Below are 23,502 nucleotides of genomic sequence, written 5' to 3' on the forward strand. Positions count from 1 at the left end.
TTTTGTGACTGTGAAACTGGTTCCACAAGAGTTCCATTTGTCTATCGATGTTTCACACTTCTTTAATAAGTTCAGAAATTACATTACTTTGATATTGATTTAGATTTTTTAAATGATATACCATTATTAGACTTCAAAGAAAGTCTAATACAGTACAAATAAAAATATAAACTCATATAACTAGCACAGCAAGTTCCATGGTTATGTTTGGCTCTTCACTTGTGGTATTTGAGTTATGTTGAGCAAGAAAGAGAGAAAAGAGAGAGAGAGAGAGAGATTAAGATGCCATAGAATACACTTTTCAGTTGTGTATGTGTGATGAGATGTTCAGCTCCTCTCTGGAAGCCCATAACCTGAGTTGAGCAAGATAAAGGAGCCCAGAGTCCAGGCACTGACTACAGACTGGTCATCAGCACAAAGGGGAAATAGCAGGTAAGCAGAGAGGAAGGTACAGATTACACACTTCATCAGAGAGAAGCCACCTTCATGTTCAACTTAGAGCTGATCAGTTACTTATATTGAAGTTCTGCTTTTCAAGTAATTGAAATGGAGGTAATAAAACAAAGTACATGATTATTGCACAAAAAGAAGGTGAATTTTATTTATGTTAAAAATGAAAGTAATGACATGTAGCTATTGTCACGACATGCAGGACGAAGGACTCAAAGACGGACATTAGACAGACAAAAGGGGCTTTTTTAAACCACGCGGGCAGGGAAACAAAGCAAGACTGGGAGGGGTCAAAACGAGAAGGCTAGTATGGGGAAGGACAGGGGCTTACAGGAGGAACGACATTAATGACCAGACTGGGGATAATGAGACACATAGGTACTTAGATACAAAGACTAACAAGCAACAAGCACAGCCTATGAGGGTCACATTAGGGAGGAGACAGGCAGACGTGACCAACAGGACATAACAATTATATATATTACAGTAAAAGAAATAATGTAATACTTCCTTCACTTTTATGAGGTTATATATTCATATTATGGGAAAAACACATTACAACTTTTTCGTTATGTATAATTTGTAAATCATTCACTTCATTATTTTATTAAAAATGGGATTTCCCTGACGAAGTTACACTTGTAAAATGTCATATTCAAGTACTAATGAGTTAATAATTTCTGCACTGCTGACCTCAGTTGCTAAAGTGTCTCTGAGTATTCTGAGGCTTCCTTGAGCATTCCTGTTTTTCAATACTACCAGACCCAGCTAAGCTTAATCACAATAGTCTGTCTCCACATAAATGCATCACTGTAATGGAGTAACTTACTAGGCAAAGGTGGAGCATTTCATGGCCATTTATTAACCAAAGCCAAAACAGGATCCAATACTTGAAGTTGCAAACAGGCAATCATCAAAAACCAGGACAGGACAGAACAGCAGAATCGGAATTCAAGTGACAAAGGAAAGAAACAGGAAGAAGGCTGATAAAGAAAGGCAGCTAACAATGGAAATCACAGAAATACTCACTATGGCAGAAACTCAGAAAACTTCACAAGGAAATGATGGAAAGAAGTAATATTTCATTGATCAAACAGGATATGAAGCACTGGTGTATCTGATAAACCGACGGGACGATCAGGGAAGCGTGACTGTGCCTTACAACACATGACTTCATGGGTGTGGCTTACAGACCTTGACATTGTGGGTGTGGCTTATTGTCCGTGACATTGTGAATGTGGTTTAAAAACCATGACAACTTAGATGTCTATCATCTAACACAGACCTGCATGGAGAGCTGGCTCACTGATGGACCATGACTGTGACCACAGGCTGCACTTTGATCTTATTAAAGCAGACCCATCTTCTCTCTTTTCTATGATGCATGTTGGGCAGCCAGTCGACCTTAGACACTTAGAGTTTTTTTTTCTCCCTACTTGGTAGTTTTTGGTTCCTCTACTCTGTTGTCTTCTGGCTTTCCCTCTTTCCCTCTTTCTCTTTCCCCTGTTTCATGCACCATTTTGTTCAAACAATGTAGTCTTGTAATGGATTGCCACACTCTCTTATCAAGTGTCTTGGTGACTGTGTTGTTACTGGTGCTATATAAAAGTAAACTGAATTGAATTGATTATTATAATGGAAATTTAATTACAAAACACTTATTGAACTGATTTTCTTAAAATTCAGAAAAGTCTTCTCCATTAAATGCTGTGTCCATGGTACAAATTGGCATTATGAGAATGAAGAATTTACTTTTCAGAATGTCAAAAGTGATAAAGTTTCCCAATTATATTGTTCTACAGAAATGCTCTTACTTGAAGTCTAGACCTTAATTACAAAGGTCTGTCTGCTTCCTAACACATCCTGCTATACCCCACAGTGTCAAAAGCTGTCTCTGCTGTCTCATCCATGGATTTCAAGAAATGCAGAAAGTTCCATGTCTTTTTGGTTCTCGTCCTGGTCTTTGTCATCAGTTACAGCGCCTCATACAAGTGGTTGATCAGTGGCAGGACGCAGGACGCAGGACGCAGCAAGGTCACCATTCTGATCTGGAGCTGGCCCGTTAGAGTCATCTCCACATTGCGGAAGGACGAGTGCTGGGACAGTTACCATGTCCCTGACTGCAACCTTGTGAACAACCGCAGTCTTTTCTCTCAGGCTGACGTGGTGATCTACCACAACCGTGAACTGCAACATGGAGTTACCAAGCTGCCCCTTGACCTTCCTCGCCCACCAGCACAAAAGTGGGTGTGGTTTTCCCTGGAGTCTCCAACCCATAATGGGGACCTGAGACGTTATGGAGGCCTGTTCAACTGGACCATGACATACCAGAGTGATGCTGACATCTCCGTACCCTATGGGAAGCTGGTTCCCAGAAGAACCAAAGGCAATTATACTATCCCTGCTAAGAAAACCCTGGCCTGCTGGGTGGTCAGCAACTACCAGTCAAGTCACAAAAGATCTAAAGTGTACATGAGTCTGAAGAGCTTGATCCCTGTGGAGGTTTATGGACGGTGGGCTAATAAGCCACTAAATCACGACCAGGTGTTACCTACTATTTCTCAGTGCTACTTCTACCTGGCCTTTGAGAACTCAGTGCATACAGACTACATAACAGAGAAGCTGTGGTACAATGCCTTTCTGGCTGGCACTGTGCCGGTGGTGTTGGGCCCACCTCGTGCTAACTACGAGGCCTACATTCCTAAAGACTCCTTCATCCATGTGGACGACTTCGCCTCCATTAAAGAACTGGCCACTTTCTTAAACGAGTTAGCCTCAGACAAAGAGCGATACGACTCATACTTCCGTTGGCGCAGTGATTATGATGTTAAAAGGTACCACAGCTGGTCAGAGCGATTTTGCAAAATATGTGAAATATATGAACGTTTGCCACCCAGAAAGATCTATGATGACCTGGATTCCTGGTCCAGGCATGAACCATGAACTAAATCCAGGACAGCAAGCTGGAGACCCGGGCTGTATTAAATAGCACAAACGAATCTATCTAATGTATTTAATCATTTTAAAATCAAGCCTTTCTTAATAAATAATTATGACTAAAGCATTACAGAATGTTAACAATTTGTTTGTAGACATATGACAGATGTTGATCATACTGTTCAGGTTAATTATTAATGCTGTCCATATTATTATTATTATTCTACCAGGGTAATGTACTGTAATATAATGTTGCTGTGTTCTGCTTTTACCTAGCCTATTTTTGTGTATGATGAATTAGTCCAATTTTCAAATTTCTCAAATCAAAGCTGACAACTGTACATCTATTTCAATTTCTTGAATAATTGAAACTCATAACTTTTTTCCATAATTTAGAGACAGTAGAAAATTAAAAATGTTGAACAAAGACAAAATGGCACCTTTGTGTTATGGTATTTTGTGAATATTTCAATACAGTGGAGATATCTGACTTCATTTGATGGAACCTAACATGCTTTACTGGGGAAATGATGCACTTTCGTATCCCTGTGTGCCAAACGCATCCAAAACATACCCATAATGGCTAAAATGTGACAGGAAATACTTCAGAGGACAATCCCATTTTTCTAAATACATTATCAAATATGGTTCATAATATTTGATACAGTTACATCACCTTTATCTACACATATGATTTGAAAGAAGATTTAATAGTGATATGTTGATATTTCTTAATAAAGAACTAAACATTTAATGGGGTGTCCTAATTTTTTCACATGACTGTAAACTGAACTAGAACTAAGGTTAAATCATGACACAGATGATGTACCGATTACAAAAGTGGCATGGTAATTAAAAGCGCCCCCCCCCCCCCTTCCTTCCGACCCCCTCCTCCACAATCCTAGCTAAAAATAAAATTAGTAATTTTAAGCCTTGTATTAAAAACAATGGTTATATTTCTTAATGTGATATTTAGAGGGTTTATAATTTATGCTATAATAGCATTTAGGGCTGTGCAGCGCTTTTAACGTTTTTTAAGCTAAAACACATAAACTTTTTAAAGAAAAAGGCAGAGCAGACGGAATTTAAACAAGTACAAACATGCCCGAACGAAACGCTGTCAGAAGAGCAAATACTGAGTGTTACGCCAAGAGGACAGAACAGGAGCGGACCCCAATATGCGGTACAACCGTACAACCAGCCGTTATTATTATAACCGAAAACACCAAAGCCAGATGGGATGATCCAAGAGAATAGCCGGGGAGATCGCCAAGGTCCAGTATCCGCGAAGGTCAGTCCTACGGGTAGCGACGAGACGGGGAGACGTCAAGCCGGGTGGATCCATGCAGGAGGGAAGATCGGGAGATCGGGACAGTAGAAAATTAAAAATGTTGAACAAAGACAAAATGGCACCTTTGTGTTATGGTATTTTGTGAATATTTTAATACAGTGGAGATATTTGACTTCATTTGATGGAACCTAACAAGCTTTACTGAGGAAATGATGCACTTTCGTATCCCTGTGTGCCAAACCCATCCAAAACATACCCATAATGGCTAAAATGTGACAGGAAATACTTCAGAGGACAATCCCATTGTTCTAAATACATTATCAAATATGGTTCATAATATTTTCTCAGAAAAAAACACAAATTTCAACGAAATCTATATTTTATTTTCACAATGTGTGCCAAACCTATCCTAAACATACCCACAACAAAGCTCTACTTACAGTACCTTACTTTGGAATGTGTAAGTAAGGCCACCTTACTGAATTTCCTTTACTTGAGCTTTACTTTCATTTTGCACCACATGCTACTCATGCCCTTGTTTGAGGATGACTTCTTGTGAGCCGTCTGTGTTGCTACACCTAACAATCTAAAATATACAGACATTAGACAGACAAAAGGGGCTTTTTTCAGCCACGCGGGCAGGGAAACAAAGCAAGACTGGGAAAATTAGGACACGTACCCCATTAAATGTTTAGGTCTTTATTAAGAAATATCAACATATCACTATTGATGTGAGATCATCTGTCCAAAAGTTGAAGCTGAAGTTGGGGTGGATCATGCAAATGACAATGACTCAAAACATTCCAGTAAATCTACCAAGGAATGGCTTACAAGAAAGAGTTCTGGAATAGTCACGTCAATAGGATCTGACAGGGCAGGCGAGACGGGCAGGACGGGCGAGACAAGTGGGGAAGACACAAGACAAAGTAATGCTCGGTATAGCTCCAGTACATGGCAACAATACTTCGCAATACTGCTATGTTTCGTCCAATTTTAAATAGTGGAGCGACAGATAATTACATGGCTACGTCTACTTGGTCACTTGCTTGCTTGCTTAAAAATTCGGCATGCTCTGGCTTTTCTTTAAAAAGTTAAAGTTTGGGACACTGAGCTTAAGCAAGCAAGCACAAGTCCTTGTAATATTTAAAAAATCTTTGGGTTTTCTTGTTTTTTTTTTTTAAATCAAGGAAAGCGACTTAATAACATTTTTTAGCTAAATAAAGAAGATGGAAAATAAGGGCAAAGAACCTGCAAATTTGTGGTTGTGAACGAAAATTTTTCCCATTAAAATAAAGAAATTAATTACATCACATAATGCCCTATCGTTGGCATTACAGTAATAACAAATTATATCTATAAGGGTAAAGATATCAATAGATTGAGGAGCTTGAAATATATAGGAATACAACTCAGACCAAAATGCTCTAATCACGTCACACTGGAAGAAAAGGTGGGTAAGCGTTTCATCCACCAGGCCACAGAAGGTACAGCCACTGTCTATGTCTACAAATTTGGCAATTTACAAGTTAACTGGATATATCTTACGTAAAATCTTAAAATGAACTTCTTGTACTTTATTGGAGAAACAAAATTTATGAGGCAGAAGCCAGGCCTTCCTCCAATTAATGTCCCCCAAATGAGAATTCCAGAAAAATTTCCCTCTAGGGATAGCTTTGTTTCTATACTGTAAAGTTTGGCGGATATGCTTATTCGTACATTTTTTATCATATATCACTATTCCATTTATATACAGGTTTGAATAGACAGCAGATGCTTATCCTACATTAACACTTATATGATTTTTCACAAGCGGAATCAGGCTCTGTGGAATAGCTTTGACAACTGCACTGTACTCCTTATATGGTATGGGAAAACTGTGCTCTGTATACCGTCTGTTGCGGTTGACTATCAGTCGAACATCTCTAGTATGGACATGCAGCCCAAAATGACTTCCATTTTCCAATCTAGGTGGGGATTATGTTTACAAACCAAGGGTGACCTAACGCTAAAGGCGCATGAGGCGAGTCAGTCACATAAAAGGAGACCTCCTCCACATGATTACCCCCCATGGCGAGACTCGCCGGGAAAGTGGCATGGGTGATGGAGGCCATCCAACGCCCATCGAGAGCATGGGCCACCAGCTGCGTCTGTATGGAATTGGTTGGCAGCCCCCGCTGGTAGACAAGTGAGTCAACAAAAATATCGTCCGCCCCTGAATCAGTAAGGGTTGCTAGGAGCTGCTGGATATCACCACAGGACAACAGGGAAAAACTGGGGCTACACCCACCAGGGCCCTCCTCCTTACTGGTGGGTGCGTCCTTTTACTGGACAGTTTGCAATATAATGCCCCACCTGCCCACAGTACAGACGCGCATTGGAGGACCATCACCGTTGCCAATCAGCGGGAAATAAATGGGTCTGGTCCATGGGAGGCATCCCAGTTGAGTTGGTGACACTCAGGAGCTCAGTTCCTCCGCAACGTTCTTTACTGTGCTGTGAGGTTGGCCAGATCTTCAAAAGTGCTTGGCAGTTCAAGGGTGGGTAATTCATCTTTTATGACCTCCGACAGTCCGTTATAAGAGGCATCGAACTGAGCCTGCCGATTCCAATCAGTAGAGAGCGCTAGGGTCTGAAACGCGAAATCAGATATCGATTGGCTGCCCCGACGGAGCCGGAGAAATTGACTTGCTGCCTCTCTGCCATGAGTAGAGCGGTCAAACACCCACTTTATCTCTGTGGTAAAACTGACACAAAAAATGCCCCAGCCTCGCACGCAGCAGTCAGCCACTTGAGCGGGAGCAGTAAACAGGGAGCGATCCGAGGGAAACGCGGACAGCTGCAATCCGAAAATTAGGGAACTGTGGGGTTCTCTCTGGTTTCCTCCCACAGTGCAAAAAGACGCTAAGGTGAATGGGAGTAGCCAAATTGTCTGTATTTGGGAATAGCGTGTGCCTTACAATTATAGTATTGATGATAGCTACAGTGTATTTGGAAAAAATTTAATTACCTAAATGTCTATGGGAATTCATATTAATTAACTCTTGTCCCCCATTTTACCCCATGATTAAGCATTGCTTCTACAGAAAAATAGCATCTGACATCATTGTACCTTGTATATTTCCACAGGACAGATAGATCAAACAAGAGTCAGTAGACTTGGCTATATTGTTTATTTTTTATAAACATATACAGTTTTTAAATTTTGTAACTTACATAGCCTTTAAAAAAAATATTTACTAGTTATGTACTGTATGTGTTACACATCATTGCCAAAATAAAATTTATTTTAGGTACTGTTTGAAAACATCTCCTCTTTTTGGCAGTAAACATGAACTGTGAAGCGTTCTGTACCATATAACATAAAATACAACATTTATAAAACAAAAATGGTGTAGTGAAAATATTTTAATGGCGAATGCTTTTTAATCATCAGCTGCCCACATCATTATCATAGTATGCTATAGAGCTGATACATTTTTAAACTATCTGTTTAAACTATCAGCAACCTTCTTTAGTTGTTAAAAACATAAGTATTGTACATACATTTTACTACTGGCAAAGTGAAAATCCAAAAGAAATAAATATGTATTTTAACAGTGTATAGATATTTTAATAGATTAGAAAACATTTCCAGAACATCATGTACCCTTTCCAGTGCTCAGTAATACCTTTTGAGAGGGTTATAGTCTCAGGCATGAGAACATTGTAACATATGTGTAGAACAAAGTAGCTTTAGTTAATATACTTGCATTTTATTTTATGCACATAAGCATAAGCAAGAATTTTCCTTCATATATAATTAATATTTAAAAATATACTATATAATACAGTGGTACCTGCGGTTCACGAACGCTGTGGTCTATGAACAATTTGGTTCACGACCAAAAATTTTGTGAAAAAAATGCATTGGTTCGCGTACAAAATTTGGTTGACGAACAGATTCCTCAACCAGATTATTTTTTTTTACTAGTGTAGCACCGGCGGGGCCATGTCCCAGCATGTCCCAGCATGCCCCAGCATGTCCCAGCATGTCCCAGCATGCCCCACGTGCAATTGTAAATAGTAGGACCACAACAGGCACCCAAAGAGCACCGAGCCCAAATACACAGACGGGGAACGCAAGGTTGTAAGACGCCGAACTGTAAGATGCACATACGGTGGAAGATTTACACACGTTAAATACACGTGAGGATCGGACCAGATATACCCACCATGCCTCGGTCCGCACACACTATTGTATTTTTCTTTAAAGTTTTTACTATAAAATTAATTAACAAAAATTATTATTTGGTGGGATTATTCGAATTAATCAAATTTCAATTCTTTCTTATGGGAAAAATTGCCTTGGTTCGCGTCCAAATTGGTTCACGACCACTTTCCTGGAATGGATTGTGTTCGTGAACCACAGGCACCACTGTACATTGAAAGAAACCCAAAAACTCCCTTAAATATAAAGGGAATTTGAGTGTGAGCGTTACAGTAATACACCATTGATGTACTATGACATTAAATGATGTAGCAGACTATGAGGGAAGACGCAGTGTGCTGTAATCATTGCCTTGTGTGACTTTCTCACAAATGGCTCTCATCTCGCAAACAGATATTAAGTGGATAAGATCTAGGTTTTCGGAGGAGATGGGTAAGTGTGAAAGACCGAGATGGAATGACTTGTCATAGAAATGATATATGTTTTAGAATTTGATTTACATATCACAGGACACGCACTGCTAGCTTTTTGTGATATCTATGAGTCGGTGTCAAGTGTCTCTTAGGTTCATATTCTTTTAACCGTGCAATTTTGTACAGCCCCAAGCCATAATGTGTGTACTGTGATTACTACTGCCACAGAATCGGCATACAAATATTTCGATATTTCTCTTATTTTGAAAATATGAATTATCACTTTTTATTACAAAGTAATCACAATTGTGGTGTACAGCATATGTAGCTGATGTACCGTATATGAAACATATACTTCTTGTGCCCCAGGACGCATTACACTTTAGACTGTCGGACATCCTTCCACTCCATTTTAGTGTTCTGCAGGGCTTGTGTCTTCTTTTCATCCACTTGTACATAATCCACTCTGTCTTCATCAGCAAAAATGGGCTTCTGAAAACAAAAGAACATCACATATATATATATATATATATATATATGTAATCAAAATGTAATACTAACACTAATTAAATGTAATAATGTGTTTATTATACGGTTAACAGGAAAAACCAGGTTAATAATTGCATTAATAATTGGCTATCTACAGTAACCAGACAGTTTAATGGATCCACAGAATTAATTATGCATATGACAAATTAAAACGCTTAAAATCTGTTCTGTTGAAAAGCTATAGTCTGTTGCACATAACAGCATACAACCAAAACAGAACATACATAACAAAAAATTCATACTAACTTGCTGAATATTTAACCAGCGTTTCTGAAACTGCAGATCTCCAAATAATTGGAAACGGTGCAAGATGATTTTATGAATGTTTTTTCAGTTCTCATTGGTCATTGCCGCCATGTTACAAAAGTTAACAAATTTTGGGTTAAATTTATCTTGGGACCACCCCCCCCCTTGAAAAATGTCCAGGAAAAAAAATTGAGAACCAACCTATTAAACCAACATCCATCCATCCCCCCTCCAATCTCTTATCTAATATAAGGTCACAGGGAGATGATATAAATGTGAAATCAATTTTTGATGATTTTTAGGTTATGGCTTTATGTTCGTTATTTTTGGACAATGTGGAGCAATGTTAATATATTATGTCCACTGTGTGCTAAAAATGATAGGTCACATACATTTTAACATGTGCTTGTCTTCACAGAATTGCTCACTGTCATGCAGATAAAAGGAAAGGAAATTATGAACTTTCATTTCTTTCACGTTTAGGGAGATTTATTCTGCTCATTTAAATTCACACTGACCATCTGGACAGGCGAGGTAGAGGCAGAGTTGAAGTCCAGGGAAAGATAATCCAGATTCGCTCTTCTCAGCCAAGGGAAAGCTGCATTGCCATTTGTTGGGAAGAAGTGTTGGTTCAAGCCCTAGTGTTGATAGAAATTAAATTAGTTATTTTGAGCCCATTTGGAAAGCATCATAACCGCAGAAAAGGCTGTGATGTGGCTCTCAGGACACATACCTTAGTAAGTGGGTAAATATAATTAACTGCTACTAAACTCACAGACAACACATCTTGTTCCCTGGGACACTATGTCCTTCATTTAGTAGAAGTTTACAACCAGAAAATGTAATCATACATGAGGGATATTGAAAATATACACATCAGTGAGACACATGCCTATTAAACTATATATTTATTACTAAAGCCCATAATATTCACGCACATGCAAACTATGTGTGGATGGGTTGACTGCAGTCTCATTTCCAACATGAAGTAAAATATAATCAAATCAAGTACGGAGTCATTATTAGTTTGGCTCTCCTCTACTTTGGCTTTGATCTTGTGCTCCATACAACTATATAACATACCCATTAGGCCTAGGTTATTTGTCATTTTCACAAAATCATTTAGATTCTACCTGAATACATTAATACCACATTACAATGCAAAATGTCCTTGTTTAAATGTAGCAATTTCTTATCTTTCAATTATATTTCATATAATTTCATTTCATATCATAAGACCAAACACATGAAAAACACTTTTTCTGTACTGAAGTAAAATGTTGTGCAACTGTGATATCGTTCATTCTGCCTCAGGATCACAGATCTGGGAGGGTCAGGGCAGAGGACTTAGTCTACATCACAGGCAATGTACTCCTTTGCCAAGTAAAGGGAGGACAATCCTCTGTTGTGACACATCCATATCTTGTCATCAAATTTCCACTCCCCTGTGGCACTTATACTCTCATTCTCATTTGTTCTACTTACTCATTGGGTTAATCATGTTTAGAAACAACCATGAACAGTTTTTAGTTTTGGCAATTGACAGTTTTGTTTGAAGAATGGAGTTTTAGTGATTTAGCAATAGCACTTGCAAAAACCAGAATAAAGAACTGTAATTGGTCAACTTAAAATTTAAAAAAGGCAATAAAGAACAGCAGAGCTACAAAACCTGTACACTTTAAGTTGTTTTCAAATGTGACCTTTAATCATTGTTATAATAATGTCTTATGAAATTTAGTTTTCTTGTGTCATTGAATTGAGTAAACAGTGTCGTTCATCAGATAAGAATGTATAAAGGGTAGGCATAATAAGCAAGGCTTCAGCCTACACCTTTTTCGGTTTTCTTATTTATATGTTTGTATGTTTGTTTGGCATGGGATATTGTTTTCGAGGACTATAATATTATTATTATTATTATTATTTTACAAACTACATAAATATATTTAACTGAATCAAAAAATATTGTCAAGCAGTTCTATACCTTATCAAAAAATGGAATTTCTATGTGTGGACTCAATATTTTTAATACATTTTGTGAGAGATTAAACTAGACACGTTACCTTTGAGAGGCAGCTGTTGTCTAGGCTTCCTGGAGGCCCAGTCATTGCTGCTTCGTTGTTCAGTGGCAGACGGTGTGCAAAGCTGCTATGAATTATAGATGCAAAAAGATGTGCTGTGCATGAACCAAATCATCATATATAATGGTAAAGACATAACTCAAGCATGACTACAAATGTTTTTAAAAAATTGTCGAATCAAGATCAAACCTGAAACTACATTATCTTGCATCAAATGTACCATGTCAGAATTTGTCCTGCTTCTGCTGCCCCCTAGTGGTATTACTGGTCACTGTTCGGTGTCCCTGTATTTTGGGTCTCCTATCTCCCGCTCTGTATCAGTCTCTTTAATTGGTCAAGTGTCTACACCTGTTCCTCACTGATTACCTCTAACCAGTGTCTCTTAGCACCCAGCTTCCAGATTGTCTTGTGCCCCTGCCAAGCTTTCTTGCATTTGTTGTTGTGGAGCTGAATTTCTTGCTTAGCTGGATAACTTTGAGGATAAGTAGAGGTAACGATGCTGGTTTACTTTTTAGCGGGGTACATCTCAATGGAAACTCGTGCTATGTAATTTTTTGCATGTGCTATGTCATCTTTGTACTTATTCTTAGTCTTTTCATTCATATTCATAATCCTGTTTCTATTTTTTTATTATTACCTTTAAATAAACTTGTTTTGTTTGGTCGGTTTTGTAAATCTGAAATAATCTTCTGACCCTGACTTTGTTAAACCAATTTCTTGATATGGTCCCCAGTTCCTGTGTTTTACCCATGACTGTTTTTCTTTTTGCTGATTTTGCCCTGCATTTTGAATACCTTTGTCTGTGATAGTTTTATTCCTGTGGATGGATCCTCTGTCTGTCTACTGACTTTGCTTTTGTTTTTTTGGATTTTGTACCTTAGCCCTATTTGAAGATTCTGATGTTTTTGACCCTTGACTCATTCTTGGATTTTCTGCTGTTCTGCTTGGATTTGCTGTTGCTCTTTTGCTTTTGTCTGTTATTTTCTGTCTGTCTATGTTTTGACCTGCCCATGGACTGCAGTGACAATGTAAATATATACAACAGATTATTTATTTTGTATATAGGCAGACAACTGCATTCCACTTCACTAGATATATTGTTAAGAGAAAAGTACCCTAGGTAAGCTTTGAAGCTCTGGACAGTGAAGTGTGTCTTTATTTCAAACATACCTGGGTTCTGTTCGAGTCCTTGTCAGAGGCAAGTGTGTGTCAGATTCTCTGATTGTGGAAAGGCCCCGCAGGTCAAGAGGCGGTGGTCTTGCTGAAAACCAAACAGAATACAATATTCACAAACATTTTAAAGTATATCAAGAATGATTTCTGTCATACAAGGTCAAATTTAAAAGCCTAATTCTCTTTGCTTAAAAGCACATCTTTCACAAGTCCCAACCATTACATGACCTGTTGCCATGACCTGTTATTTTGAAAATAATAAAGTAAGTTTGTGTTGATGTATACACTTGACTGACATATAAATGAGCTATCCCACTGGGCAATTGAATAATCTTTGAAGATGAGCAATCAAACCTCCAGGAGACAACATATCTATACCATACATTAGCTGAGTTGCATTTGCAAAATCAAAGAAATATTTGTCCCAACAGCAAATAGTTAAAGCAGAACAAAATGAGCATAATGGAAAGGTCACATAATGCCTATAGTTGAATGTGTCACGCACCACAACTAAAACACAGTTGCTTTTATGAGAATCATGTAATATTTTCTTTGTTTTGTTTTCCCACATTTCTTTGACAAATATCAAAGGACAAAATCAGAGAAAATTTACATGACTAGATATTTTTCAGATCTACACATTTGGTTAGCTGGGTTAAATACAAAAGACCCTAGCATAGTGATGATTCTATATTCTCACCTCTCATTCTAGGCTTGAGCTTCCGATTGACTGGAGGTGGGTCCACTTCGTAGGGTAAGCCACGCAGGGGCACGATAGGGGGAGGGGTCTCATCTCTGTCACTAGATGTGAGAAGGCTCACAGAAGTGGGACTCATTGGAATGTATCCATCTGATGAATTGTCCAAAGTGGAGACGGGGGAGGAAACCCGAGAATCCATGGGAATGTACGAGTCTTCATTGCAGTCAATCCATTGAGGATTATGAACTGTAACCAGGGAAGGCTGATAGGCCAATATGGAATAAAGAAGAAGAAACTTGTAATTGCAAAATCATTATAACATGTACATTAATAAACATTTTCTGGTAACAATTTACTTGAGGAGTCAGAAGTAACTTAGTAGCTTAGCTACTACTCTAGTACAAATCATGAACAAATATAGCAACTGCATAACATACATGAACCATTATTACTGCTTAATGGTGAACATATAACTAACACTTTCTGGTTAATTAATATATTAAGTATGAGTGTACTAAATTATTTGTGCCTCAAAGTGTTACGCATTTTCTTAGTGAAGTATACATGACGTTGAATATAAATATAGAATTAATATACAAATGACTCTTACCAAATTAAGGCTGAGCCTTTTATTCAAGCTTTTTAATGAGTTGCCTTCGAATTCCCCTAAAATAAGAAATGCAATGATTTTGAAAGTGTCACACAGACATGCATAATGGCATCTTGTACAACGACAATAAGGAAAAAGAGTGAGAAAAAGTGCTACCACTTGATGATTTGGTTGGTGACTAATACTCCACTTTAACAATATGAAAAAGATGCTACGTAAATTGTTTTGTCATTGGTTATTGTTGCTATAGCAAAGCCGGGCTGTTGTGTTAGTGTTGTTTCTATGGTCTCCTTCACAAGATTAATAACTGAGAAAAATATTGTATACACACATATATATATAATCTAAAAATCAGAGTCTTCATGTATCAGGACCTTATGAATGAACTGTTCCTATGTCTTCAGTCAAACAATAACCTTTGAGCCATTATTCAAACTTTATTTTTTTAACTTCTAAACCACCATTCTTGGACTGTATTATCTCATGAAATCCTGAAAATATCTTACGTCTCCTGAAATGATCGGGTCCCCCCAATGAGGTTCTCCGGGAGACTGCGACAAGGCACGCGCTATCCCAGTTACATTGGCTGGGCTTTGGAGGCCTTGCTGGAGGGCTGAAGCTATCCATGAGGCCATTTAGCATCAGGCCAGAGGATAAAGTATCAAACTTGAAGACATCTGGCAAAGGGTGGCAATTCTGTGACGAGATAGAGGAGGAGGCACTGAGGGGAGGCTCTGTGGGGGCCACTGGCAGCGATGGTGAAAATGGGTTGAAACAGAGGGGCGAGGAGAACATTTCTTCAAAGGTGTTTTCCGAAGAGCTGCACTCTATGGATCTGTCTGAGTTTGAACAGCTGTTGCAGCTGTAAAGAGAACGGCAAAAAAGGCATCTTGATTCTAAATCGTAGCATTTCACAAGACTGCGGTAAGTAGCTGTTTTTTTTTAATGCAAACTTCCACTCTTGCCTGGTCATCGGGACCCTCCCTGTCTCACATTGTGACAGAAAGAGATAGTCCAGTGGCGGGCTGGATTCTGAGTCGCTGCAGCTCACATCCGGGGCATCAGCATTACGAGGAAGGTCTGCACTGACAGTGTGGATCGTGCCTGGCGACTGGGCAGGTGAATGTTGCTGGGCAGAATCCAGTGAGTCTAGTAAAAAATGGATGAGCTTTAGTCAGGAAAAAGGCAGATTTATCCAAATATATTCAAGTGGCTGCTCTGTATGACAGGCTAAGGGTGTCCTCTAATTCACATTCAAGTTCACCACTCATCAGTAGGCAAATCCATGCTGTACTTGTTCTCGCTCTGCCTTCTCTGCATATTCCTACATTGACAGAGAGAGCACGAGAATGAGAGACTGGGAAAAGCCAGGTGCAGTTGTTTGATTACAGATTCAATTTCAGGCTTGATTAGTCATGTAAATGGCAATAGTTGAAAGCAAATGTAACTGTTTTCACCATTTTACTATTTATGAAAAACAATATTTTCCACATGTAATTTTTCTTTGGTAACAGGATATAAATAGTTCTACTTCTGGGATTTTTTATGTGATAAAGCATCCTTAGTCCACATCATTTCTTAAACACCATGACACTGATTATATAATCATCCCAAAATGTGTATAGCATAGCTTAGTAAATAAACCCCACAACTATAGTAATCTAAAGGTATAAACTCTAGATTTTATCCAGTGATGACAACTGAAATATGATGATGAATAAATTAATATTTTGAGATTTTACATCTGCTGATATTTTCTTTATATGTATATACAGGTGAAAAAGACCTCCAACTGTTAACTGTAAGTAAAAGTTAGGTAGTTGACCAGTTATATAATTCCTGTTATGCGTAGAATTTTTTTGTTTAGCATATATAATAGCATGATACCTTTTTACTAGATTAATTACTATGGAGATTAGAAGCTACAATAAGAGGGTATGGTCCCTCAGGGAGAAGTACTGTGACCTTTCTGCTTGTACCCTACCTATTGTCCAAGCTTGTACCCCTCTACCTATTGTCCAAGCTTGTACCCCTCTACCTATTGTCCAAGCTTGTACCCCTCTACCTATTGTCCAAGCTTGTACCCCTCTACCTACTGTATTGTCCAAGCTTGTACCCCTCTACCTATTGTCCAAGCTTGTACCCCTCTACCTATTGTCCAAGCTTGTACCCCTCTACCTATTGTCCAAGCACAGGCAACGGATTTGTTGAGACCCTGTGTTAGACAAAGCTGAAGCTTAATATACCTGGAAGGAAATGATAGACGATGCTTTTGTCATATTGTTTTACTGATGCCAGGCTATTTTGGCTGTCCTAAGTTTTTAGGATTTGTAAATTCCATTACTTTCAATGTGAAAAAAACTGATGACTTCATAGGACTATACATAAAAAGCAGATCTTAAAATGAGCTAAAATGAAGGTAGATCTAAGTATATCTGCCACGTTATCAAATGAAATCTTGCATTTATTGCATGAAATTTTCACAAAATATGTCGTATTCATTTAATATTTATCAGCTATGTATCACTTACCTGCACTATCATTCATTAACTCAAAATGGCAGATTTGACTAATATTACGTATCCAGCTTTTCATTTCATCTTCTGTCTTAGCGACCAAGTAGAAGATGCGGGAAGAGGTTTTGACTAGGAACAGGTGCTGGTTCTGGAAATTGCGCTTAATAAGCTGCAAGTCAGCGGGCATCTGGACCTCGCACTCCCTCAGGTCAATAGTGCGGATGGGTTTCTTGGAGCTCTTGCTGCGGTAGTATTCCAGGACGTCAGGGTTCCCACTCATTCGGCCCCTTCGCAGCACGAACCACCGTCGCCTCCATGCCTGACACAAACAGTCAAAGGAGAAACTGAACATTATTTTTCATTTCCAGGTTTATCAATCTACTTTGAAGTCATTTAAACAAATATTTATTACTGAATTCTGTAACCCAATAGAAGTATCAAATGATTTAATAGTTCTATTATGCTGGGTCCAGAAGACACATATTTAATTTTTATATTAGTAATCAAATGAAATCTATTGCATTTGCATGTTTTTTTTTCCAGCAAAACTTGTCATATGAAATAATTATAATAATTATTCAAGTTATTATAAATTAATGCCATATGTAGTTTAGTGCTATTAAAAAGTATCAAAATTATCCTTTAAAAGTACCAGCAAAGCTAGACAAGAAATAAAAAGAAATTAATTTATTTGCTCACAGTACAGTGTTCATTGTGAACGTTTGGTGTTGCTGACCGGGGGAAATTTTAAGGTAGCAGCTTCTCTATGCAGCTAATAGAAGTACAAAAATATTCAGATGTGTAGGTGGCTATGAGAAGACCAGTAAAGGAAACGCGGTGCCACAGTGACTTGCGGTTTTGTAGGAAAGAGGTCAGAACCCTACACTAGTTTGCCATTTGTTCCTGGAAAAGTTAGACATAGAGTCAGTGGGATCTCATCTGCATGAAACTCTTTTATTCCATAGCAGATTGAACCTTCAAATGTACTGACACTTTCTGCTGCAACATCTCAAGATAGGAGCATTTCCAAGAAGTTAACGGACTGATGTGACAGTTCCAATATTAAGAACTGCGTCATGTTTCTATACTCACTTCTGCTTTTACTATTTAATATGGTAACTGGAGCTTTATGTTGGACATGTTTCAAAATATTCCCACCGTGTACCAACTAAAAAGGGGTTTCGCGGTGTTTAGTGCACACAAAAATCATGCAATAATGTATGTCTGAGTCTTACTACAGAGGCGATTCTTCATTCTCCCTGCACATTTACACATATGTAAAAAAAAATAATAATATATATTAGTTATACAAGTAAAGAAGAATAACAGATTCTGAGGTTGTTTCGGATCCATTACCCATTAGAAAGCTTTTTGTCTTTATAATGAACTGGAAAACATTTTTTTTTGACCATGCACTTTCAATTAGGATAATGATAATTCACCTGGTATGCTTCAGTAAAATATTAAGGCCTGTAAATGCTAAAATGACAGATATGTATGAATAAACTAAATAATTTAAACTTTTTTTTTTCCTTGACAGATATGCGTACAGATATAGAAACCTTTTTTTTTCTGGTTTTGGTTTCATTGTGAGGAACTCAGTGTTATATTTCCCAGAAAGAACAGAAAGGGGAAGTAAAACATACATAGTCTACTTTTTGCATGCATACGTTTATATATTTGGTCAGAAAAATACAGTTTAACATTAGAATGTAGTGTAGTATGTGAATAGTAACAAAATAACAAACATAAGGATTTCTTCTGTTCTCCAAAAAGTCACTGATATCTTCTTGGATGATGAGATGAACACTCTTTCAGTTCCCAAACCTCTCCTCAGGGGCACCACAGCCATTCCATGTATTCGTTAAATTTCATCACCAGCTCACTTTTGGAGTGGTTATGAAATTACTAAACTGACACACTTTAACACATGAAAAATCGTTGTTTTACACACTGTTTTACACCAACTTAAAGGTAATTTACACATAATTTTAGCACAGAACTGTATATATGTTCACTGGAGTAAAATTTTTACCAACATCAGACCTAATACTGCAATTACTTATTGTCTCCTTCTTGGCGTAAGTAGTGCCATTATATGCTTTGGTCTGCACTAACCACAATTTTTTGCAGGCTCTTTCATCAAACCATGAGAAACATAGCCTTCAGGAAACCTTTGGTATCATGCAAATAGGTTGCATGTCAGCGGGTTCCTGAGTACTTCTGTTGCTTTGCATTCCTGATATACTACAACATACTGAGCACGATAAAAAATCTTCATATTTCAGGCCATCTACTACTTAGTAATAGTAATATAGAAAAGTAGAGACAATGCTTAGTTTTTATTCACTAGTTTTAAATTTTATCCTCTCATGAATTTACATATTTTGTGCTGCCTAATTATTTACCCAATTATATCGTTTAATATTGCACTGCCTTTCTCAAAATGGTCAACAATCAATCCATTTCTGAAAATTGTAACTGAAATAATTCTCAAATTAAAATATTTTTTTACAAAATTGATATATATAGTTTATATGCATGTTTGTTTACCTGTCTTTGTGCTGATTTCATGTTCACCAGTCATTTTAATTAATTTTAAATAAAAAGGATTTGATAATTTTATTTGCAAAGTGGACTATTAGATTTTAGGACGATTATTTCCCCCAAATGAATTGTAACAGGATTACGAAAGTAAGTACAGATTTAACTCAACGATGAAGGTGACATGATAGTGATAGTGTTATTTTATTATAATTGGTAAACAAGTTTAAAGATTACAGGTACGAAATTGAGGTTCTAATATAAAATATTTCATATATTAAAGAAAGTCAGTTCAATTCAGTGTTACTGTAAATGAGTAAACAATATGTCCATAATATTAAAAAAGTTACATAATATTTTTCAAAGCCCTTTAAAATCATGTAAACTCAGTGTTACTCACTGAGTCACCCTGCCACCCCATAATACTAATTATTTGGTTGAAAGTATAAAATAAGCAGTTAAAAATTCAGTAAAAAGTGCCAAGGTTAATTAACCTTCATAGTCTCTAAGTATGGCCCAATCCTGGGTTGTTCCCTGCCTTGTACCCGTACCCCCGGATAGGCCCTGGACCCCGTGTAGCTCTAAACAGGACAAGCGGTTACAGAAAATGGATGGATGGATTCTCTAACAATGCTTCCATCTTCATAAAATAAAGGAAGTCTTCCCCAACTGTATTTATTCTGGCATTAAATATCATCAGTTGTATATATCCATTCATCTTCCCATTGAAACTCTGGAATCTATCCCAGGAATGTGCTGGTCACAAAGCAGGGGAATAACTTGGACAGGACGCCCGGCCGTCACACGGCCCCCAAGCACCACTGAGGTGTGAGACCACAGTGCTACCCACTAGTCTGCCATTTGTAGATAAAATGGTTTATCAGCCAGTCACAATATTAAAACCACCTGCGTAATATTGTGTAGGACCCCCTCATGCCACCAAACAGTTCTGATCCGTCATGGCAGGACACCTCTGAAGGTGTCCTGTGGTATCTGGCACCAAGATGTCCAAGCCCTGTAAGTTGTGAGGTGGGGCCTCCATGGATTGCACTTCCCATGGATGCATGATTGGATGGAGATCTGGGGAAACTGGAGGCCAAAACCATTCCTGAACAATTTTAGCAGTGTAACAGGACACATTATCCTGCCGAAATAGGCAACTGCTATCAGGGAATACCGTTGCCATGAAGGGGTGTACTTGGTCTGCAGCAATGTTTAGGTAGGTAAGGCAGTCATAATGCATAATAAAACAGGGATATAAAGTATTATGCCTTTTTATAAACATTTATAGCCATATTTATAAAGCTTTATGACTGCATTATAATGCATTATGAATGTGTTTATAAATTACTAAAAAAATGGCCTTAAGTAGTGTTAACGACCTGCCTCAGATCCTTACACTTGCCCAGTTTTCCAGCTTCCAACACATCAACTTCAAGAACCAACGGTTCACTTGCTTATAATGGTACCCTTAACAGGTGCCATTGTAATGAGATAATCAATGTTATTCACTTCACCTGGCAGTTGTTTAAAATTTTTGGGCTGATTGGTGTAAGATGTAGTGGGTAATGTAGATAAATGGGTGATATTTTCAATTGTACTCATCACATTAGGTAGTATAATGTGATATAATGTATTAATTATGTATTTTAAAAATCATTGTACCATGTGCATTAGAAATACAGTAAAACCTTCGATTGCGAGTAACTTAGTCTGCGAGTGTTTTGCAAGACGAGCAAATTTTTAAAATAAATTCTAACTTAATAAACGAGCGAGGTCTTGCAATATAAGTATTACATATACGCTTTGTCTGTCTAGCGTCACGTGATCACAACTCAGCCGATGGTTCTTCTCTCTCTCTCTGTGCGGGATTGTGGGTAATCGTCTCCCATGCTCGGCCTCAGTCGGCGTGCCTCACTCGTATAGTCAAAATTTAGTAGAAAAGCACCACCCAAAGGGATGATGAAATCTTTTAAGTAATCATCACAGATAGTAGTGCATGGCTCAGTGAGTCAGGCCTTTATGCCTGTCACTGGACACCCTGAAAAATGCTGCAGGGGTGGCAATAAATGGCTGACCCTGTGATCGGACCCCAAACAACACTATCACCTGTGTACATGTGTAGGTCTTAAAATGGAGAGCAAGATGGGATGTGTGAAAGCTGAATAATTCATATGTGCATATACAAATGGCAAATAAAGCCTCATTTCATAAATCTATTTTATTGATAGTATAATCAGTATAATAATTAGTATTGATAGTTTCTGAGGATAAGAAAAAAAATACTCCTCTAAGATAAATGCAGTCCCTTTTCGGTGAGTAGTACTGGCATATGCTGTGCTTCACCATGAGTGAAAGGCTTTCATCTTGTCATCTGACATGCCTTGTTTCTGCCTGTTGAATCATTTTAGCAACTTCACTACTACAGTGGTTTCTATGTATCAACATTTCATAGAATAACAAGGTGATGGTTAAAGTGCACAAAGCAATCCGAAAGGCCCTCACTGTCTCCACTGCATAACACAAACTATTGTTATGCAATATCCCAGCAGAAATATAGTACCGTAACGTATGAGGATGATTTCCTCAAGTTGCATTGTGTTTGCATCTATGCATAACAGAAACAAATGCATGATTTCCTTTCATTGCCTCACATTTCAAAACAAATGCTTCATTGTGATACAAACTGAAATTATGAAATACATCAAGGATATTTCAACAAGCCACAGACCTCAAATAGCTACTGAACAAGATTAAAATGATTTGCTTAAAATACAAAGGATGAAATCCTATCTCAAATTAATAGGATACTTGACTCAATGTCTGCAGCATATCCTATGTATTTATAGCAATACATGAAAAACATTAAAGTTCATTTTTACCAAGAAAATACATCAAGAAAGGCAAAGCAGTTTCTTTTGCTAGGCTGGCTGCATAAAAAGGGAAACCTGTTATACTGTATAACAACACAACAGCATTATAATGTTAACAGACAAGGATCATGTGCACATTTTGTGCAGGAAATACAACTGCTACCAGCACAACACAAACTGAGTGTTATACCCTCCCAGTTTCAGTACTCACATATCTCTTTAATTTCTTCTCAGGGGGGGATTTGATGAGCCAGCCTGTGCAAACCACATCCCCTGCGCTCATTTCATCTGATGAGTGCCAGAATACAGGGGATTTCAACGTCTATGTGATACTGCTTGTACTGCCACTGTTTTGAACTGAGCAGCGCAAGTCAATTTCTATGTTCTGTGGCACAGCCCTACCACAGGAGGAAGTCGAGCCATTGATCGCAGTGACAGGCGTGCGTGTGAGTGAGAGCAAGATAGGGTGGGAGAGAGAGAGCGAGAGAGAGAGCTCCTCCCCTTAAACACAATACGTTGAAATCTCAAGCACATGACTAGGATGTTTTATAAACAAACATGTAGTTGAAGCGCAGTTGAAAAAAATGCCATGTAGGGCTATTTATAATCTATCTGCTACTTAAGTATTCTAAGTCAGGAAGCTGGATAGAGACAAGAAGCCTACTGAGCAATTATAGATTTTCTTAATGAACAATAACATTACAAAATGCCTTTATATTAAAATAACATAATAATAACAGTTATTTCCCCAGCATAATGGAACATGGTGTAGTACATGAACATTTTATTACAGAGATAACATAATTTATGTTAAAATTTAAATGGAAGATCCCTTAAGAACACAATAAAATATATATTTCCTTTAGCAAGAATTTGACTTTGTGATGACTATGATTTTGAACAGTCTTATAAATT

At 37.8% G+C, this 23,502-nt stretch overlaps 2 protein-coding genes across 5 annotated transcripts; one reads left to right on the top strand and one right to left on the bottom strand.

Annotated features, from left to right (window-relative positions):
• Positions 1-293: 293 nt before the first annotated feature.
• Positions 294-3,824, top strand: LOC111855307 (alpha-(1,3)-fucosyltransferase 7-like). 2 transcript variants are annotated; one of them, XM_023834215.2, is made up of 2 exons: positions 294-432; positions 2,330-3,824. In XM_023834215.2, exon 2 carries the CDS (start codon positions 2,359-2,361, stop codon positions 3,391-3,393), a length of 1,035 nt encoding a protein of 344 aa, XP_023689983.2. In that variant the 5' UTR covers positions 294-432; positions 2,330-2,358; the 3' UTR covers positions 3,394-3,824. The 2 variants fall into 2 exon arrangements, with proteins under 2 accessions (XP_023689983.2, XP_023689984.2); XM_023834216.2 differs by lacking the exon at positions 294-432 and adding an exon at positions 1,376-1,653.
• A 4,007-nt stretch (positions 3,825-7,831) lies between these two features.
• gab3 (GRB2 associated binding protein 3) lies at positions 7,832-23,047 on the bottom strand. 3 transcript variants are annotated; one of them, XM_023834250.2, is made up of 10 exons: positions 22,799-23,047; positions 17,186-17,489; positions 15,620-15,803; positions 15,161-15,507; positions 14,655-14,710; positions 14,045-14,306; positions 13,342-13,432; positions 12,154-12,238; positions 10,612-10,731; positions 7,832-9,790 (listed from the first exon to the last, which is right to left on the bottom strand). In XM_023834250.2, exons 1-10 carry the CDS (start codon positions 22,868-22,870, stop codon positions 9,674-9,676), a joined length of 1,638 nt encoding a protein of 545 aa, XP_023690018.2. In that variant the 5' UTR covers positions 22,871-23,047; the 3' UTR covers positions 7,832-9,673. The 3 variants fall into 3 exon arrangements, with proteins under 3 accessions (XP_023690018.2, XP_023690017.2, XP_023690016.2); XM_023834249.2 differs by having other exon boundaries at positions 12,154-12,235; positions 15,161-15,516; XM_023834248.2 differs by having other exon boundaries at positions 15,161-15,516.
• Between the last annotated feature and the right edge of the window lie 455 nt (positions 23,048-23,502).

Source organism: Paramormyrops kingsleyae, chromosome 18, assembly GCF_048594095.1.
Source record: "Paramormyrops kingsleyae isolate MSU_618 chromosome 18, PKINGS_0.4, whole genome shotgun sequence".
Lineage (NCBI taxonomy): Eukaryota > Metazoa > Chordata > Actinopteri > Osteoglossiformes > Mormyridae > Paramormyrops > Paramormyrops kingsleyae.